This window comes from Mastigoproctus giganteus, chromosome 9, assembly GCF_048544385.1.
Source record: "Mastigoproctus giganteus isolate SK-2022 chromosome 9, ASM4854438v1, whole genome shotgun sequence".
In the NCBI taxonomy this organism is placed as follows: Eukaryota; Metazoa; Arthropoda; class Arachnida; order Uropygi; family Thelyphonidae; genus Mastigoproctus; species Mastigoproctus giganteus.
The window spans coordinates 127,389,185-127,410,245 of NC_143583.1; the positions used below are offsets into that span (position 1 = coordinate 127,389,185).

At 36.8% G+C, this 21,061-nt stretch overlaps 1 protein-coding gene across 1 annotated transcript in view; it reads left to right on the forward strand.

The window, feature by feature from the left end:
• v (Tryptophan 2,3-dioxygenase vermilion) overlaps window positions 1-21,061 on the forward strand; it is a 143,838-nt gene that overhangs the window by 95,154 nt on the left and 27,623 nt on the right. Inside the window, exon 9 of the mRNA XM_090380792.1 lies at window positions 7,847-7,954. Coding sequence (XP_090236918.1) covers window positions 7,847-7,954 — 108 coding nt within the window. The remainder of the gene's footprint in view (window positions 1-7,846; window positions 7,955-21,061) is intronic.

The window sequence follows — 21,061 nt, forward strand, 5'->3', positions numbered from 1 at the left end:
ACAGGGGATAATCACCACCTTATCCCTTCCAGAAAAGTTCCTCTATATCATTAACAATGCCTCATGAGCTGCTCTCACAGATTGTCTGCACAATTACCCCCAGGTCTTATTTATTCTCCACTACCCTGAGTGTGAGTGTAGGATCACACAGTTGGTATGTTACTGTGGGGTTACTACTACCCATATGCAGTAATTTGGACTTGTCAATGTTAAACTTCAGTTGCCACTCAGCCCATCTGCCCAATTAATAAATGACAGTAATGATGGTATGCCATCCTGTTGTAGCAGCATACCATCATTACTGTCATTAATAACCCTGCCAACCTTTGTATCACTACAAACATAAACATTAAGCCTGATACACATTCGTCAATATAATTGGTAAATATAAAAGAACAACAATGGTCCCAATACCAAACCTTGGGGGACTCCATTAATAACATTGGCCCATGAAGAGTAATGTCTATCAAATACCACACTCTGCCTTCTCCCACTGAATCATCCCTTTATCCATAGCAGCAACTTGTCCTTAATGCCACACTGCTCCAATTTGTACAGTAGTGTTTTATGTGCAAAAGTATCAACAGTATCATTGACAAGACACCATGAGCTACTCTTGCAGACCATCTGCACTGCTCGTAAAACTTCATATCTGACTGCACAATTACCCCCAGGTCCTCTTCATTCTCTACCACCCTGAGTGTGTGTAGGCACCTCCGTAGCCAGTGGGAAGGAGCAGCAGTGCGTAGCACAAGCTTCTTGATTAGACCGGGGTTCGAGCCCGTCACCACCAAATACGGAGGATGCGGAAAGGTCAGAGAATGACCACCACATATTCTCGGAGCAATATGGCCTTAGTTGCTAATGCTCCTAAACACCAAATAACAACAACAACATAACAACCCTGAGTGTAGTACCACACAGTTGATACGTTACTCTGGGGTTACTGCTACCCATATGCAGTACTTTATTTTGTCAATGTTAAACTTCCGTTGCCACCTCTCAGCCCATCTGCTCAACTTTTCTAGATCTTGTTGCAGTAGTGTACTGTCATTAGTGTCATTAACAACCCTTCCAACCTTCATTACTGTCTGAAAACTTAGACATTAAGCCTGATATACTTTAATCAATATCATTAATAAATATAGAAAACTACAATGGACCCAACACTGAATCCTGGGAGGACTCCACTAATAACATTAGTCCATGAAGAGCAGTGTCCATTGATTACTACTCTGTCTTCACCCACTCAACCATCCCTTTATCCATAGCAGAAATTTGTCCCCAATGCCACACTGCTCCAATTTGTACAGCAGTCTTCCATATGAAAGAGTATCAAAAGCCTTCCTAAGATCCAACCGTATGATATCAAAATTATTCTTTGCATCCAGTTCCTTTGTGACCAGATCATAGTGTCCAGTAAAACTGGTCAAACAAGACTTCCCCTTAACCAACTCATGCTGTGTCTGAATTATAATTGAAGTCTTGTCTAGATGATCCTGCAGTGCTTCTTTGACCAGTGCCTCCATTAATTTCCCCAGAACAGAAGTTAGACTAACAGGTCTGTAATTACATGTCACCCTTTGGTCCTACTTTGTGAATTGGAGTCACATTTGCACAGACCAGCTTATATTATATCTACCATAGGCTTCTGTGTCACCTATTAATTTATATGTATCCCATGCATTTTTCTTCTCTGCTACATGTCTCATTAATTCATCTGACATCCATTTATGCCTAAATCTTGAACAATATTTCTTAATTGGTATGAAAAGCTTAATAGCTTCCAAGTTTAATTCTTTGAATGGTTCACATTTAGAATTTGTTCCACTGTATAGAATTTAAAAATTGTCTCAGACCACCGTAGTCACCTTTACAAAAGCAAAAACCCTTCCCTTTACCACTGATGGTAATTACCTCATTGAGTAAAACCCACATCAGCACACTGATCACTGCCGTCTCTTGGTTCCTTTATCTGAAGATTCTTAATGCATGAAGAATCATGACTGATAATCAGATCAAGTGTATTACTCCCTCTAGTTGCCTCCCAAACATGCTGCTGTAGAAAACAATCCTCCAATAAATCCACAAAGGCCTTGCTAGTGTGTGAGTTACCAAACCCACAAGTTCCATTCAGTATCTGGAAAATTAAAATCCTCCTTTATAAGACAATCTGATTTACTGGTTCACTCTATTTCTCTGTTGTTAATTATACTCATCAAAGTCATTAGGACTCTAACACACTCCTACTTTCAACTTTGCTTTGCCAGTGTTTATGTCACACTAAACTGACTCACTGACTCAACACTGCACTGTCCACCCATATCAACTGTCTGCACTTCCTTAGATTGTGTTTCTTAACTAATAGCATAGCTCCTCATCTCTATCCTGTCTATCCTTTCTGTACACATTGTACTCCCAAAATTCCAATTCTACATTCCTTATATCTGTGTGACAACATGTCTCTGATATCCCAACAATATCTGCCTTTGATTTTTTGACCAACACCTCATATTCATCAAATTTATTTACCAAACTCCTAGCATTGGTGTACATGCAAGTATACATGCACCTGTTCCTAGCTACCCTAACACAGCCCATGTATTTACTTGTTCCACAATGACTTCCAGCAGTCTCTGAAATCCCCTGCACCTTGCTTTCCAGGCTGCTGCTCATTCCAATAGAAGCAGTGCAAGAATCACTTTCACCTCTGCCAGCGGGTACTGTTAATCTGTTAGTCCATGTATTCCCCCCAAGCTAGTTTTCCGACCCACCAAACACTTCCCTGATGGCATCAGCAAATATTCTTGCACCCTTTCTATTTAAGTGTATCCTATCCCTGTAGAAGCAGTCTCTCCTGTTAACAAGCACAGACCAACTGAGAAAAATTCTGCCCTTTGAGCCTTACACAATCTCTCCAGGGCCGAATTGATCGACAAAGCTCTCATCATATACTCCATTCTGTTGTGTGCCTGGGCAGAATTGCAGACACTTTCAAATTCAACCCTAACTCACTGCTTTTTTTTTTTTTCAACATTGACCTGTACGTGTTAAGTAATTCCACTGGTCCCCTACTCTTAATATCATTAGTGCCAACATGTAAACAATATCACCTTTTGTGCCCTTAAAAGATGATATCTGCTCTACAATGTCATCAACCTTTGCCTCTGGCAGACATACCCTAGTCCTGTTCCACCTATCCTTTTTGCACAATATATTCCCCGTTTCCCTGATAATAGTCACCAACAACAACTAGTTCCTTTGGGACCAGCACATACCCTGGTCCTGTTCCATTTATCATTTGTGAAGGGTAGAGTGAATGCCTGGTGTACAAGGGTATTCTTGAGGCAAAATTACTTCCTGTTATTTGTGTTTTTTTTTTTTTTTTTTTTTTAAGGAGCATTAGCAACTAAGGCCATATTGCTCCGCGGATATGCGGTGGTCATTCCCTGACTTTTCCGCATCCTCTGTATTTGGTGTAACAGGCTCGAACTCCAGTCTAATCAAGAAGCGTGTGCTATGCACTGCTGCTCCTGCCCACCTGGCTACGGAGGCGCCACTTCCTGTAATTAGAGATCACTATGGTGATGTTGCCAATTGTATTTTTCAGAACACCTGTGCTCCTTGTCATTTGATGCAGTTAACATAAACAAAATTATGATTAAAATGGGACAGAACATACTGCTAAAGCAAATAAAAGTAGAAGTAAGATACAGTTACGAAAAACCAATAGGAGTGGCAGTCTGTAATTATAAAAAAAAAAAAAATGGTTAATGGACATATAGAATCAGAAATTAACTATCCATGCCTGTGTGATACAATGAAATATACTAAATTTGTCAACCCCCATTATAACCATATACTTACTGATGATTTGGATATTTTCGAATATGAGGAGATAATGGGTATCATGCAAACAGGGTTTAAATTTCAGCCTTGCAACAAAGTAAATTTTGAGCATGTTAAAAGTAATTTGCATATAGATTTGCTACAGTTTGCCTGTAAAATAACTTATAAGTATAATACACTGATAGAAGCCTTCTATAATTAGATTGCAAGCATTAAAAATTATATCATTGCAGCATTAACTGAAAAAATACATGACGTTGGGAAATATAAAGTACATAACATTAGGGATATCAAAAATAAAATAAAATATTTGCATAATAAATTTATAATAACTAACATAGACAAAGTGGCAAATAACTTTGCCATTATTTGTTAAATTCTACATGGATAACTTAAAAAATGAATCGGAAAACTGAAATGTATAAAATGGTTCATACTAAACCAATATAGTAGCTAAAAAGCTAATGCCTATTTAGAAAAAGATTAATATTAAAAATGAAAACACAAAATTCCCATATGTGTACTGGATACCAAAATTTCATAAAACACCTACAGGGTGTAGATTTGTTATCTCATGCAAAAATAGTTATGGAGGAGCACCCAGTAAATGCCTAGAAGCAAAACTAAAACTGATTGCAGAAAAAAAAATCACAAATGCCAAATTCATTGGGAATGATAGTAAAGTTATTGAAGAGATCAAAAGTTGTGAGGCAAAGTCCATAAATACGTTTGACTTCAAAAGCCTTTTTACTAGCATTTCACATAACTTAAAATTGGCTCAAAATTACCATTATGATCAATTCCACCATTGCCTAGGCTATAGCAAAGGGTTTTGGAAACTTTGTTTTGTATTAGAAATAACTATATTAAAATTGGGGATAACATATTTGTACAATCCAGAAGAATAGCATTGAGAACTACCAGTTCAAATAATCTGGCCAATTTGTATCTGCATTATTATGAAAGAAATCCATACAGCAACATTAGAGTATTTCAATACATAGATTATATTATTGTATGTGATGAGCATGAAGAAATTTCTAAAGGAATGTACCTGAGCGATCTGAGAATTGGACATACAAATAACAGTAGTATGAGAGAAACATACCTTTGAAATAGATATGACTAATAACATAAAACACACAAATTTATATGGCAAACGAGATGAATTTAACTTTAATACTATAAACCTTACAGACTGGAATTCTAATATTTCAAAAAAAAAAAAAAGTGCATGCTAATGTAATAAGAATTACATTAGCATGCACTTAATTGGTGCTTTGCACAGCTTAAAGCAAAAATTGGTTAATAATCATATTCCAGAAGGGTATATAAAATATTATATGGGTGTAGCCATTAAGGCATCTACTAGTATTACATACAAAGGCTACAATTCAGATTATATGGGCCAGATTTGGAAAAAATAGGCAGTTGACTCCTTTACTCTCAGATAGGGCTGGATAGTTGGTACTGAACATCAATCTGCATTACAAAATTACTACCAAAATTTAAGCTTAACAATGTAGTCTGCATGAAATTTGAAAACCAGTATATTAGTAATTAACATAGTTCCAAAGTTTTTATGTTGTTGATTTGCATGTATTGAAAAGTTGTAAATATGTATATAGGCTATTATCCTGATCATTTTCAGCTGTTGTGGAAAAGTTATAATCAGTCAGGTCAGAATAATAGCAATATTAGTTTTATTCATAATTGGTAATTTTAGTTTCAGTTTGTCTTATATACATTTTAGTTTGTTGTATTAAAACCTCAATTATTTTTTACTTCACTTTACATTCCTTTTCAAAATTATTTTCATTCAATTCTCCAAATTGCAGCATAAGTTGGGATATGCTATTGTGCAGATCGGCTTTCTCTAATAGCATTAAGTACCATAAAAAAGGGAGTTATTGTCCACTGCATAAAAAGATGTTTCACATTTTCTTTCTTGCTTTCTTTCCTTGGAACGAGGAGCAGAAAACTTTCAGGAGTAGCATTCAAAATAAATGGGGTGAAGGTAATTGTCTTAATGCAGTGTAGCTATTCATATACATAGGACTTTGTTTCCTAAGTCAAGTATATACCTATACTGGACTTAGGAAACAAATGGGAGTTTGAAGGAAACAAACTTACTTATTTGTATTGTTATAAATTTCATATGTTTAATTTGGCTATAATTTTCTACATATTAAGTTAAGCATCAAATATAAGCTTAAAATCAAAATCTAAATTTAGCATTGGTATTAATCATATATACTGTATATCACCAGATTAGAACAGAAACATATGCATTACATATTTTGTTCATTTTGTTTGAATATTGATCCTTTCAAAGTGATGAGTGGGGATCGATGTTTATGTGAATGAATAAAGATACAATTTCTTATGATTTCTTATTTTGTGATTTTCATATTTGTTATTTTTAATCATTTTCATAGGCAAAAAACACTGCATCTAATCAGGTCAGTAGTTGATTAAGGTTAGTATGCAGTGGTGGGCCTTATTTTATTTGATATTGATTGGGCTTCATTAGAACTAAAAATTTATAGTATAATAAGCTTGTTTTACATTGATTAGGCTCCTTTAGAACAAAATATTTTGTAATATAATAAGTGCCTATATATAGTATACTCTCCGCCTATATTTGACACTATCTACCTACCTTTATACTTTCTGCCTATATATATAGGCAGAGAGTATAAAGGTAGGTAGATAGTGTCAAAGTGCTAACATAACTGAAAATGTAATTACAGTGAATAATAGTAATTAGAAATACTTAATGTCATGTGTCCTATGATTTCAGCGCCTTCTTCTGGGGCCAGCCACTGAAATCAAAGGAAAAACATTTGATTTTGGCGGATGGTTCCAGAAGAAGGTGCTGAAATCATAGGACGCAAGGCATTAAATATTTCTAATTACCTATTATTATCATCTTTCTTTTCTTTGTTCACTGTAATTACATTTTCAGTTATGTTAGCACTTTGACACTATCTAACTACCTTTACACTCTCCACCTATGTATCCATTATGATTGTTGGGTTCTTTCTGCTTAAATTTGGCAGTGTCCCTGATCCATAAACCATTAATTAATAATATTTTATACCATTAAATTCTTATAAAAAGTTTTTAAGTGCACACACGTGCACACACACACACACACACACATATATATGCACTTATGGACTCCAGCCTATATATAAATTTAGGCTGGAGTCCACATATATGTTTCTGAAATAAGTCATTAAAATGATTTTTTAAAATTTATTTCCAGTAAAGTATCTTTAGTGAGACATTTGCTGTTACCTCATCTACCCATGCACCAAAATGTTGATACAGAAGTGCCTGTTTTCTCAGCACTCCAGAGCCCATATTCTATTTCAGTTTCAAAATCTCTTGCTTACTAACATTCACAGGAGCTATATCATCACATATTTCAGCCACCTTGAACACAATATCACCCACATCTGCCACAGTGACTTTTTTTTTTATCTGTAACTGGTAATTGCACATTGTCCATGTTGATCATTAACAACTAGCTATTATAAATTGTAAGTGATCAGCCTTTCCCATATAAGAAATACTGATATCTATTTCATCTTTTACCTTTTACCAATTTAAGTATAGTTTTGTACTTTTTTATGATTTTTAAAATTCGAAATTTTGATCTTTATTTTATTTTTGACACTCTCATTTTAATGTTCAGCTATAAAATCAAAATAGGAAAAAAATTATGCTTAAAAACATTTTATATTAGGTATTTTTTTTTTTTTTAATTTTTACAAAACTTTCAAATTACTCAAAACAACTTACTTCAAGATGGCTTACACATTCCCTATAAATTCAATCAAAGAAGGATTGCTGAATTATCATACGGTATAATAGTGTTTATATTTCCTTATTTTAAATGGATAATTGTTGATAAACTATCAAAAAGAGACCTGTATGTCTGAAAAAGATTTGGTGGATCATCAAAAAATTAACAAGTTCTATTTTACAGGACTGGTTAGAACGTACACCTGGTTTAGAAGAAGGCTGCTTCAATTTTTGGAATAAATATCAAAAGGTTGTGCAAATGATACTCAGTAATATTCTCAAGGAGGCAGAGGTAATAATTGTTATATCTTCCTTTGTAATACTTTTCACATAAATTTTTTTTTTTTTCTATAGTTCTTTTGCCATTTTTAAATGCAAAAGGACATAAAATATTCCATTAAAATGACATAGAATCAAAAGGTGGTTAATGCAGATATGTTTTTTTTTTTTTATATGAAAACTGAAACACAAAAAGGTATTAGACCCTACAGCTTGTGAGGGGCATTTGAAAATTTCATGACTTGAGTATTTGAGGAGTCTGCTAACATGTTATGGTACCATTTGGAGTGAATACACTTTTGCCACTGATGCTGCAATGAGTTGATTTCAGCTGCAAAGAAAGTTTTAACTTGGGAAATTTTATACTTATATATTTCCTATACAACTGGAAAAAGAAAGATGTCTCAGCATGTTCATGGATATTTCAGTAGTGTAATTTAAACAAATTTATAACTCTATGTATAAAGTAAAGTGCAGCCATTATCAACCCACTGAAGCCTCCTCAACAATTCATGCTGAGGGAAATGGACCATAATCTGCCACGCTGGTCCAGTGCGGGTTGGCAGATCGACCATATTCAGCAGTCAGGGGCTTGAACCCCGGTCTACTCAAAGAGCATGTGCTACTGCACTCCCGCTCCTGCCCACTCGACTACGGAGGCCGGTCATAATTGTATTTAATTAATTTTATTAGTTTTTTCTCATGTTTGGCATTTGATTATTTATTTTTTTTTTTTTTTGTACTTATGAAGTGTTTTTCCAATTAACTGTAAAAATAGACCAGACTGTTTGGTTAGTTTATAAGAAATTTCAGGACATTTCTTTAGTTTATCTTTTGTCAAATTTGCACATTTCTCTTTGGAAAACACTGGCCATTGCATTGATGTTTTAAAATGTTTTTAAATATTCAAATATTAGGTCTGGGATTTAGATATTTAATTTAATTTCAAAGTATGTATATTTCAGAGTTATTTATCTTTAAGAAAAATAAAGAGTATCTTTGAGGTTTGGACCATATCATCATTGAATTGGATTTTATCTCTGTTTAGTTTAAGAATTATTTTTAGCTTTGAGTTACTATGCAATATTCAGGTTTTACATTCTTTGATCACAGGCTTATTTAATTATTATCTTTATTGAATTTTTTTTCTATTTAAAAAAGAACAAAAAAATTTCGTGATAACTTTTGAAAGAGTCATTCTCTTTCTGGCTTAATTCTATTTGATACATACTGCTTAATTTACAACACTTTTCACTCCAAGATATAAACAGTTTTTATTGAAGCATCATATTCCCAAACCTCTGTTGGTTTCATAATCACATGGTACAATAACACAAGGAAAAGGTACATAACAAATAGCTCACCTAACTGATATGTAGGTCTGCAGTTTGTCCTCAACATAAAGCAGCAGTTCACTACATATCCTCCCCTCCTCAGAGGGGAAGATACGTAAAAAAAATGCAAAGGGAAGGATATGCAAAAAAAAAAAAAAAGAAGCAGCTACCATTTTTTTTTTCTGCATTTTTTTGAAAAGATATGTTATGTTACCAAACAACATACTCAGCTCCTTGGCAGTACCTACTGCTTACACACTACTCAGCCTCCCTCCAGTCACTAGCTGATTGGGTTGTCTTCTAAAAGAGTTTTTGGTAATATAAAATTCACAAAGGGAATAATCCAGTAAGAATAGCTAAGGTGAGTGGCGAGTATTTTAACTCCTGAAACATAACCATATAAGAAATCCTGGTGTGTATCAGCATAATAAAACAGGAACATATAAATAACAATCTTAGGTAGTTTAAATACAGACAACTATTTTACGAACATTTCAGTCTATGAAATATTTGAAACAGGATAGTAAGATGGTATGTAATATCCCAGTCTAATAAACATTTACCTGATAGAACACTTGCTAATTATTAAAATTAATGCTGAAGGTAAGATGTATATTCAAAATTTTGGTCTCAGATGGACAACTCGCTTTCATCTCTCATAGCAGATCTATTTAGCATTAACAGTAGCAAATGATGCACGAAAGCTTATATAGCATCAGCCAGAAAAAAAAAAAAGTCCCGTTTCACCTATTCATTCCCTCCAATAGTTTGTCTAGTTCTTCCTTGAATTTATTTAAGCTATCAATTTTTACAATAGATGGACGTTTGTTCCAGCAATCAACCATCCAGTGGAAATTAACATTTGTATTGAATTGATTGATTTATTGTAAACTCCACTGACCTGGTGGTCGTGCCGAAGTATAAACAAGAAATCTAAAGGCAAACTTCCACACATCTATTCTGCAATTGTCCTTCCTCGATTTGAATTTGTGCCCCTTCGTGTGTGGTCTGAGAAAACGGAAGACTCCCATGAGCATTGAGCTTGTTCAATCCATCCAAAGCCTAAAATACCTCAATTAGATCACCTTGCAGGTGCCTAGTCTCCAGATGCTACAACTTGCAGAACTGAAGCCTTTCTTGGTAAGAGCATCCCTTTGTTCCCTCACCAATCTCATTGCCCTTCTCTGTACTCGTTTCAGCAGCTCCACACCCTTCCTAAAATGAGGCCACCAGACCTGTATGCAGTACTCAAGATGTGGCCTGACCAATGCCTTATACAATGGGATAATCACCTGCTAGCAAAATTCCTGTATATAATTTGGAACGAACGGAGGAGTGAAATTGAAGCTTTTTTTTTTTTTTTTTGGCTGATGCTGCATAAGCTTGTTTTCTTGCATCATATGCTTCTACTAATGCTAATTGAAAAAACCCCATGAGCTGTCCTGGCAGCCTGTCTGCATTGCTCAGAGAACTTCATATCTGACTGCACAATTACCCCTCAGGTCTTTTTGTCATTTTCCACTATCCTGAGTGTAGTACCACACAGTTGGTACATTACTCTGGGGTTACTGCCACCCATATGCAGTACTTTGCATTTACAAAAATGCTTTTGTGGAAGCTTTTGAAGAGTCCTCTTTTACTTACTTTGTTACTATTTGGTTTTTAGGAGCATTAGCAACTAAGGCCATATTACTCCGGGGATATGCGGTGGTCATTCTCTGACCTTACCACATCCTCCATATTTGGTGGCTGAGTCCTCTTTAATCTGTTATCCAAATCATGTATTTTTAACATGTAAATGCAGATAAATTTAATTAGGAAAGTTCAGATGTTATATTTGTAACAGGCACAAAGCTCCTAAATTCAAATTGCAAGCTGAAGAAGGCAAAATGCTAGCTTTTTTAGATGTTAAAATTGTGAATGTAAAAGACAGATTAACTACTGTAGGTCACTATAAAAAAAAATGTGGTAAATTATATTAATTTCAGTTTGTACCATAATGCTAAAAAGAGAATTATGAAAATATTAATCTTCAGGTCAAAAAAGGTCTATGTGATGAAGAATTTTTGGGAAAAGAATTAGAAAACATAGAGTATATTAAATAAACATGAATTTTCTATAAAGGAGGTGACTAAAATTATTTAGGAACCTCCTTTTCATAATATTTAAATATAGGAAAATTCAAAACACAAACATATGTCAATTGCAAGAAGATAGTGGTATTTCCCAATAATAATGATTTTAGAGGAATTATCTTTATCAATGAAAAATACCATAAATGATATTTCCTGATAATAAAGAAAGTGGAAGAAAAATAAAAAAGGATGTGCAAAAACGCCTGGTTAAAAGTAATATTTAAACCTCTTAAATAAGAAAGGAAATTTTTTTTTTTTTTTTTTTTTTTTTTTTTTTAAGGATATTACTTCACTCTACAACCAAAGATGTGCTATTATAATGAAATGTACATTGGAGGGACGGGATAGATTTATGCAAGAGATCATTTAACAAAAATAATTAAAGAGATGTTACTAAAATCTCTTAACTTGAGATTTTACTAAAAGGAAAATAAAATAGTAATATTCTTCAGGATATTTAAATATTGCACAATGAAAAACAGAAACATGCAGATTAATCTTTTTTGCAATAAACTATACTTTAACAACTTGGAGAGCAATTTATACTGAGTGAACAGACTGTAGATTTGCATAATGTCAATTCATGACCTATGTGTACTTTTTTTTGTTTGTGTTGTTATAGCATGTGATCTAGAAACAAGTAGAATTTTTGGAACGTGATGTTTTAATAAAAATTGTTTATACTATAAAATAAAGGTAATGTAAATGAACCAGTATATAAATAAAAAATAAGTTTTAATCAAGAGGAGTTTATATATTTACTTTAAACTCTGGTGGGAATATGTATTAATTTCTTCAATGCTTTCCAGTAGCATATAGTCACATTCTCTTAACCCAATCATAGTCGTGGTCTCTCAATGTAGTCATTGCATGTAGCTGTAGTCTTTCTATCCAGTCTGAAAGTGAGATATAACAGGTATTAAAATATGTCCTTTGGTTTATTGAGGCAGGTTTGTGGTTTCTGAAAATATGGGTCTCAATGAGATAAAATTCAGATTTTTTTACTGTTAATACTCTTATTTCTATGGTTATAAAACCTTGAGCTATGAAAAGTTTAACAAAACAGGTTAGTGCAAAGGCAGTTAAAATATAGTTAACATTTTCATAACTTGAGATTCTATAGCTTTAAGGTATCTGCAGATAAATGAACGACTAGGTGGCAGTGTTCACAGTGTGCTGAAGTGGGATTTACTCAAGAGGTAACTACCATTAGGGGTTAAAGGGAAGGGTTATTGCTTTTGTAAAGGCGACTACGATGGACTGAGACTGTATTTAAATTCTATACAGTGGGACCAACTGATGATGTTATCAACAGCAAATGCAAAATGGGAAGCATTCAAAGAACTTATCTTGGAAGCTACTAGTCTATACATACCAACTAAGAAATATTGTTCAAGGTTTAGGCCTAAATGGATGTCAGATGAACTGATGAGGCATATGGCAGAGAAGAAACATGCATGGGATACATACAAATTAACACATGACACAGAAGCCTACGATAAATACAAGTTGATCTGTAACCAAGTTACAAAGGAGGTTAGGCAGGCGAAGGCAGATTACGAGAAATCTTTGGCAAGGGATGCAAAGAAAAACAGCAAAGAGTTCTTTACTTATGTAAACTCTAGAAGGAAGGGGATGAATCAGATTGATCCACTTGATATCGATGGGTCAACTGTTGATGATCCTGCTCAGGTAGCTAACAAACTAAATGAATATTTTGCATCGACATTAACACACGAGGAGTTATTTAGCTAGGGGAAAGCCAGAGGTGTATTCAACTCTAGCAGTAAGCTAGAGAATCTTGTAATAACTGAGAGTAAAGTGGAGGAGAAATTGTTGAAGATAAACACAAGAAAGGCACCCGGGGTGGATGGGATCTCTCCAGTTATATTAAAGGAGGCAGCAAAGGAAGTAAGCAAACCCTTAGCCATAATTATGAGAGCTTCCTTGGACTCAGGGGAGGTACCCACAGACTGGAATGTGCAAATGTCACCCCAATTCACAAAGGAGGATTCAAGGCTGACACAAGTAATTATAGACCTGTGAGTTTAACTTCTGTTCCAGGAAAATTAATGGAGGCACTAGTTAAAGAAGCACTGCAGGATCATTTAGACAAGACTTCAGCTATAGCTCGGACACAGCATGGTTTTGTTAAGGGGAAGTCTTGCCTGACCAATTTGATTGGATACTATGATGCAGTCACAAAGGAACTGGATGCAGGAAATAACTTTGATATTATATACTTGGATCTTAGAAAGGCTTTTGATACTGTTGCACATGGAAGACTGCTGCACAAATTGGAGCAGTGTGGCATTGGAGGAAAATTGCTGCTGTGGATAAAGAGGTGGCTGAGGGGGAGAAGACAGAGTGGTAATCAATGGACACTGCTCGTCGTGGACTAATGTTATTAGTGGAGTCCCTCAGGGCTCAGTGTTGGGTCCATTATTGTTTTCTGTATTCATAAATGATATTGATGAGGGTATATCAAGCTTAATGTCGAAGTTTGCAGACGATACAAAGGTAGGCAGGGTTGTCAAGGACACTACTGACACTATGCTGCTGCAACAGGATCTGGAAAGGTTGGGCTGAGAGGTGGCAAATGAAGTTTAACATCGACAAATGTAAAGTACTACACATGGGAAACAGCGACCCCAGAGCAACGTATCAACTCTGTGGTACTACACTGACAGTGGTAGAGAATGAAAGGGACCTTGGGGTGGTTGTACAGGCAAATATGAAGTTCTCTGAGCAGTGCAGACGGGCTGCAAGAGTAGCTCATGGTGTATTGTCAATGATATATAGGAATTTTTCTAGCAGGGATAAGGAGGTGATTATTCCCTTGTATAAGGCAATGGTCAGGCCACACCTAGAGTACTGTATACAGGTCTGGAGGCCTCATTTCAAGAAGGATGTAGAGCTGCTGGAACGAGTACAGAGAAGGGCAACAAGATTAGTGAATGGAACAAAGGTTTGCTCTTACGAAGAAAGGCTTAAGTTTTGTAAATTACAGTGTCTGGAGACTAGGCACCGGCAAAGTGATCTGATAGAGGTGTATAAAGCTTTGAATAGTTTGAGCATGCTGAATGCTGATGGGATTATTCCTCTCACTCAGAATAATCACCTGAGAGGGCATAAATTCAAATTGAGGAAAGACAGATGTAGGATAGACGTGCGGAAATTTGCCTTTAGCCAGCGGGTGGTTGGTTGGTGGAACAGACTTCCATCCCTTGTCGTGGAAGTTGATAGCCTAAACAAGTTTAAGGCTCAGCTGGACAGATATTTTGAACGTACAGAGGGGTGAAGTGGAAGTTGGTTTTTTTTTTTTTTTTGACTGATGCTGCATAAGCTTGCTTTCTTGAATCAAATGCCTCTACTAATGCTAAAGGTTCTGAGTTTCATTATTACATCATTTGGTATCTCTCATGTTGTGGATATAAGTCACAACTGGACTTTCAGCTCTTTCACCTTGGCTACCTATCCACCCACTGATGAGGAATCAGCCAACTCTGAAAATAGTGCTGTCCAGGTGAATGGTCTTCAACTGAGAATAAGTAACAATATACTTTTGTTTGGAAAGTTTTACTTATTCAAATATGAGTAAGGCTGCTCATTATGAAGTTCACCATATGAGATATAATGAAATTGTCTTCTATACAATGTTAATTTTGATTTAATGTTGTAACTATATACATAATTGATGCATTTTTTAGTAACTTGTATGTTTAGTATATATTACTAAAGACCAAAATAAAAAGGAGCCAATGTAAGCAGGGGGGTTGAGATGTGATGTTCACACCACACAGAAGAATGTCGCCCATCTATGTTACCAGGCTATAATAGGTGATTAATGACTCATTAACCAGTACAATACTGCCACTTTGCTTATTGGAGGCTTGAAGTAGTGAAACCCATGTTTAGTTTCCAGAGCAAAGCTTTGGCAACCCCCCCCCCCCCAATCTCTTCCATCACTCAGTATGATTGATGCCTTTTGAGGATATGATGGGCATCATGGCAAGATCCAGTTTTATACATTTCAATGATACAGCTTTAAAATGGTGTTTGTAGGCTGGCTGCTAGATGGTCCACCAGACCAAACTTATTGGTAACTCTCTTGGAGGCATCCGGGTCAGTGAATAATCTCGCTGTCTCTACTAGATAGTGACTGGAGGGAGTCTGAGTAGTGTATATGCAGGAGGCATTCTCAAGACCATGTTATGTCAAGGAGCTGAGAACATTCTTGCCACGACCGTACCATATCCAAAAATTTCATTACTTCATACAAGTCCCCCACCTTTTCTTACTGCTAAATACATCATGAATAGTCAAACTAATAGAACAAACTTATCTGTGAAAAGATGTGACCCTTCCAAACACTTCCTCATTCATTTCACAAATATACATTGTCTCAGTTCCAATCTCGATGTCCATTTCCACTTACAGTTGGCCAAGCCCCACTTACTTTTTCTGACAGAATTCCAATTATCAGTTGATTCAATCACTCCTCATATCAGTTATCCTGACTATTCACTGTACAATTCCTTTTTCTTGAAAGGTGGTACCTTGTACATATACCCACTCTGACATTCTGTGAAAAACTTAGTAATTTAGAATCTCTTTTTGAAATCTGGCTTAAAATCTCTCTACCCTCTTAGTTAGACCAAATAGATTTTGAACAAGCTAAGAGTAGAAAACTTGCTTCTTGTCCAAATGGTAGTTGACCATTCTGGTCTCTTGCCAAAGATATTGGCCACAACTTTTGCCAAGCAACAGGAGTTTCACCAATTTTCCATATTTGGGTAGCATAAGCCATTAAATTACCAGCGGATCGACACTGATGGAAATCCATACTGGTGATTATTGATCAGATTGAAGGTTTCTAGATAGTTTAGGAGTTGACAGTTAATGGATTTCTTTAATACTTTAGAAAGAGTAGAAGTAAGTGCAATGGGAGGAATTTGTCACACTTTTTAGGAACTGGTTGGATATGAGCAAATTTCAAGCAGAAGGAAAACCACCTGTGGAATAAGGTGTAAAAAGGCAACACCGAACAGGAGTAAGCTCAGGAGCACACGTTTTGAGAACAAGTGGAGAAATACCATCAAGACCTGCTGTTTTCTAGGCATCATGACTGTTCAAAATTCTCCTGACATCTTTTTGACAGAAGACCACAGGAGGCAATGAATGGAGTGTACTGGGAATAGTAGGAGGTGGGTTACCAAGGTCATCAATACAAGAGTTAGAAGAAAAGTAGGATGCTAACAGGTTGGCTTTATCTGTATTAAAAATCTGATGGTTCTATTTCCACCTCAGATGAAAGCCAGCCTGCTAGCATCCTACTTTTCTTCTAACTGAGATGGGCTGAGAAGTGGCATGAGAAGTTTAACATTGGCAAATGCAAAGTACTGCATATATGGGTAGCAGTAACCCAAGAGAAACATACCAACTCTGTGGCATTATCATTAGTAGAGGCATATGATGCAAGAAAGCAAACTTATGCAGCATCAGCCAAAAAAAAAACTTCCATTTCACCCTTCCGTTCATTCGAAATACCTGTCCAGCTGAGCCTTAAATTTATTTAGGCTATCAAACTTCCACCACAAGGGATAGAAGTCTGTTCCACCAACCAACTACCCACTGGCTAAAGGCAAATTTCTGCACATCTATCCTACATCTGTCTTTCCTCAATCTGAATTTATGCCCTCTCAGGTGATTATTCAGAGCAAGAGGAAGAATACCATTGGCAATGAGCATGCTCAAACCATTCAAGGCTTTATACACCTCTATCAGATCACCTCGCCGGTGCCTAGTCTCCAGACACTGTAATTTGCAAAACTTAAGTCTTTCCTCATAAGAGCAACCCTTTGTTCCATTCACTAATCTTGTTGCCCTGCTCTGTACTCGTTCCAGCAGCTCTACATCCTTCTTGAAATGAGGCCTCCAGACCTGTATACAGTACTCAAGGTGTGGCCTGATCATTGCCTTATACAAGGGAATAATCACCTCCTTATCCCTGCTAGAAAAATTCCTGTATATCATTGACAAGACACCGTGAGCTACTCTTGCAGCCCATCTGCACTGCTCAGAGAACTTCATATCTGCCTGCACAATTACCCCCAGGTCCTTTTCATTCTCTACCACTGTCAGTGTAGTACCACAGAGTTGATACGTTGCTCTGGGGTTGCTGTTTCCCATATGTAGTACTTTACATTTGTCAATGTTAAACTTCATTTGCCACCTCTAAGCCCATCTGCTCAACCTTTCCAGATCCTGTTGCAGCAGCATAGCGTCAGTAGTGTCCTTAACAACCCTGCCGATCTTTGTATCGTCTGCAAACTTGGACATTAAGATTGATTTATCATTTATAAATACAGAAAACAATAATGGACCCAACACTGAACCCTGAGGGACTCCACTAATAACATTAGTCCACGATGAGCAGTGTCCATTGATTACCACTCTGTCTTTTCCCCCTCAACGATCCCTTTATCCATAGCAGCAATTTACCTCAAATGCCACACTGCTCCAACTTGTGCAGCAGTCTTCCATGTGCAACAGTATCAAAAGCCTTTCTAAGATACAAATATATAATCTCAAAGTTATTCCCTGCATCTCATTCTTCTGTGACTGCAGCATATTGGCGCCTCCGTAGCCAGGTGGGAAGGAGCAGCAGTGCGTAGCACATGTTTCTTGATTAGACCGGGGTTCGAGCCCGTCACCACCAAATACGGAGGATGCGGAAAGGTCAGGAAATGACCACCGCATATCCCGGAGCAATATGGCCTTAGTTGCTAATGCTCCTAAAAACCAAACAACAACAACAACTGCAGCATATTATCCAATCAAATTGGTCAGGCAAGAATTTCCCTTAACAAAACCATGCTGTGTCCAAGCTATAACTGAAGTCTTGTCTAGATGATCCTTCAGTGCTTCTTTAACCAGTACCTCCATTAATTTTCCTGGAACAGAAGTTAAACTCGCAGGTCTATAATTACTTGTGTCAGCCTTTGATCCTCCTTTGTGAATTGGGGTCACATTTGCACATCTCCAGTCTATGGGTACCTCCCCTGAGTCCAAGGAAGCTCTCATAATTATGGCTAAGGGTTTGCTTACTTCCTTTGCTGCCTCCTTTAATATAACTGGATAGATCCCATCCGCCCCAGGTGCCTTTCTTGTGTTTATTTTCACTAATTTCTCCTCCACTTTACTCTCAGTTATTACAAGATTATCTAACTTACGGCCAGAGTTGAATACACCTCTGGCATTCCCCTCACTGAATAACTTCTCATGTGTGAATGTTGATGGAAAAATTCATTTAGTTTGTTAGCTATCTGAGCAGGATCATCAACAGTTAAACCATCGATATCAAGTGGACCAATCTGATTCATCCCCTTCCTTCTAGAGTTTACATAAGTAAAGAACTCTTTGCTGTTTTTCTTTGCATCCTTTGCCAAAGATTTCTCGTAATCTGCCTTCGCCTGCCTAACCTTCTTTGTAACTTGGTTATAGATCAGCTTATATCTATCATAGGCTTCTGTGTCACATGTTAATTTATATCTATCCCATTCATTTTTCTTCTCGGCCATATGCCTGATTAGTTCATCTGACATCCATTTAGGCCTAAACCTTGAACAATATTTCTTAGTTGGTATGTAAAGCATAGTAGCTTCCAAGATAAGTTCTTTGAATGCTTCCCATTTTGAATTTGCTGTTGGTAACATCATCAGTTGGTTCCACTGTATAGAATTTAAATACTGTCTCAGACCATCATAGTCACCTTTATGAAAGCAAAAACCCTTCCCTTTACCCCTGAGCAGGATCATCAAAATTGATGGCAGGTACCTCTTTGAGTAAATCCCACTTCAGCACACTGTGATCACTGCCACCTAGTGGTTCCTTTATCTGCAGATTCTTAATGCATGAAGAATCACTGCTGATAATCAGATCAAGAGTATTACACCCTCTAGTTGCCTGTCGAACATGCTGATGTAGAAAACAATCATCCAATATATCCACAAAGGCCTTGCTAGTGTGTGAGTGACCAACCCACAAATTCCAGTCAATATCTGGGAAATTAAAATCCCCCATTATAAGACTGTCTGATTTACTGGCCCCCTCTATTTCCCTGTACAGTTTCTTATTATACTCATCAGAGTCATTAGGTCTATAGCACACTCCTACTCTCAATTTTGATCTCCCAATGTTTATGTCACACCAAACTGACTCAACACTGCACTGTCCAGTGATGTCAACTGGCTTCACTTCCTTGGATTTTACGTGTTTCTTAACTAATAGCATAACTCCTCCCTTCCTATCCTGTCTATCCTTTCTGTAGACGTTGTACTCCCCAAATTCCAGTTCTGCATTCCTTATGTGTCTCTGATATCCCAACAATATCTGCCTTTGATGTTGCGAGCAATACCTCAAATTTATTTACCGAACTCCTAGCATTGGTGTACACACAAGTATACATGCACTTGTTCCTATTCTTAGCTACCCTAACACAACCCATGTGTTTACTTGTACCGCAATGACTTCCAGCAGTCTCTGAAATATCCTGCATCTTGTTTTCCAGGCTGCTGTTCATTCCAATAGAAGCAGTGCAAGAATCACTTGCACCTCTGCTAGTGACTACTGTTAATCTATTAGTCCTTGTATCCCCCCAAACTAGCAATTTTCCGACCCACCTAACACTGCCTCGATAGCATCAGCAAATATTCTTGCACCTTTTCTATTTAAATGTATCCCATCCCTGTAGAAGCAGTCTTTCCTGTTAACAAGTACAGACCAGGCTGAAAAAAATTCTACCCTCTGAGCCTTGCAATCTTTCTAGTGCCGAATTGATCGACAAGGCTCTCACCTCAGGGAAGTGGAGAATGAAAAAGACTTGGGGGTAATTGTGTAGTCAGATATGAAGTTCTCTGAGCAGTGCAGATGGGCTGCCAGAGCAGGTCATGGAGTTTTGTCAATGATATACAGGAATTTTGCTAGCAGAGACAAGGAGGTGATTATCCCTTTGTATAAGGCAATGGTCAGGCCACACTTTGAGGACTGTATACAGGTTTGGAAGCCTCATTTTAGGAAGGATATAGAGTTGCTAGAACGAGTACAGAGAAGGGCAACAAGATTGGTGAGAAGAACAAAGAGGTGCACTTATGAAGAAAGGCTTAAGTTCTGCAAGTTGCAGCATCTGGAGACTAGACACCTGTGAGGTGATCTGATTGAGGTGTATAAGGCCTTGAATGGTTTGAGCAGGTTCAATGCTGATGGGATACTTCCGCTTGCTCAGACTAACAACCTGAGGTGGCATAAATTTAAATTGAGGAAAGACAGTTGTAGAATAGAATTGTAGAAGTTTGCCTTTAGCCAATGGGTAGTTGATTGCTGGAACAGACTTCCATCTGTTGTGGAAGTTGATAGCTTAAATAAATTTAAGGCTGAACTAGACAAACATTTGGAGTGACTGGATGGGTAAAATGGGACGGGTTTTTTTTTTTTTTTTTTTTTGGCTGATGCTGTATAAGCTTGCTTTCTTGCATCATATGCCTCACGGGGCTCACATCTGGTGAGTATGAGTATGGGCTTGGCACACCCAGGGTCCAGGGCCACTATATGGCTAGTAATAATAATAATAATTCTACATTTGTCTTTCAG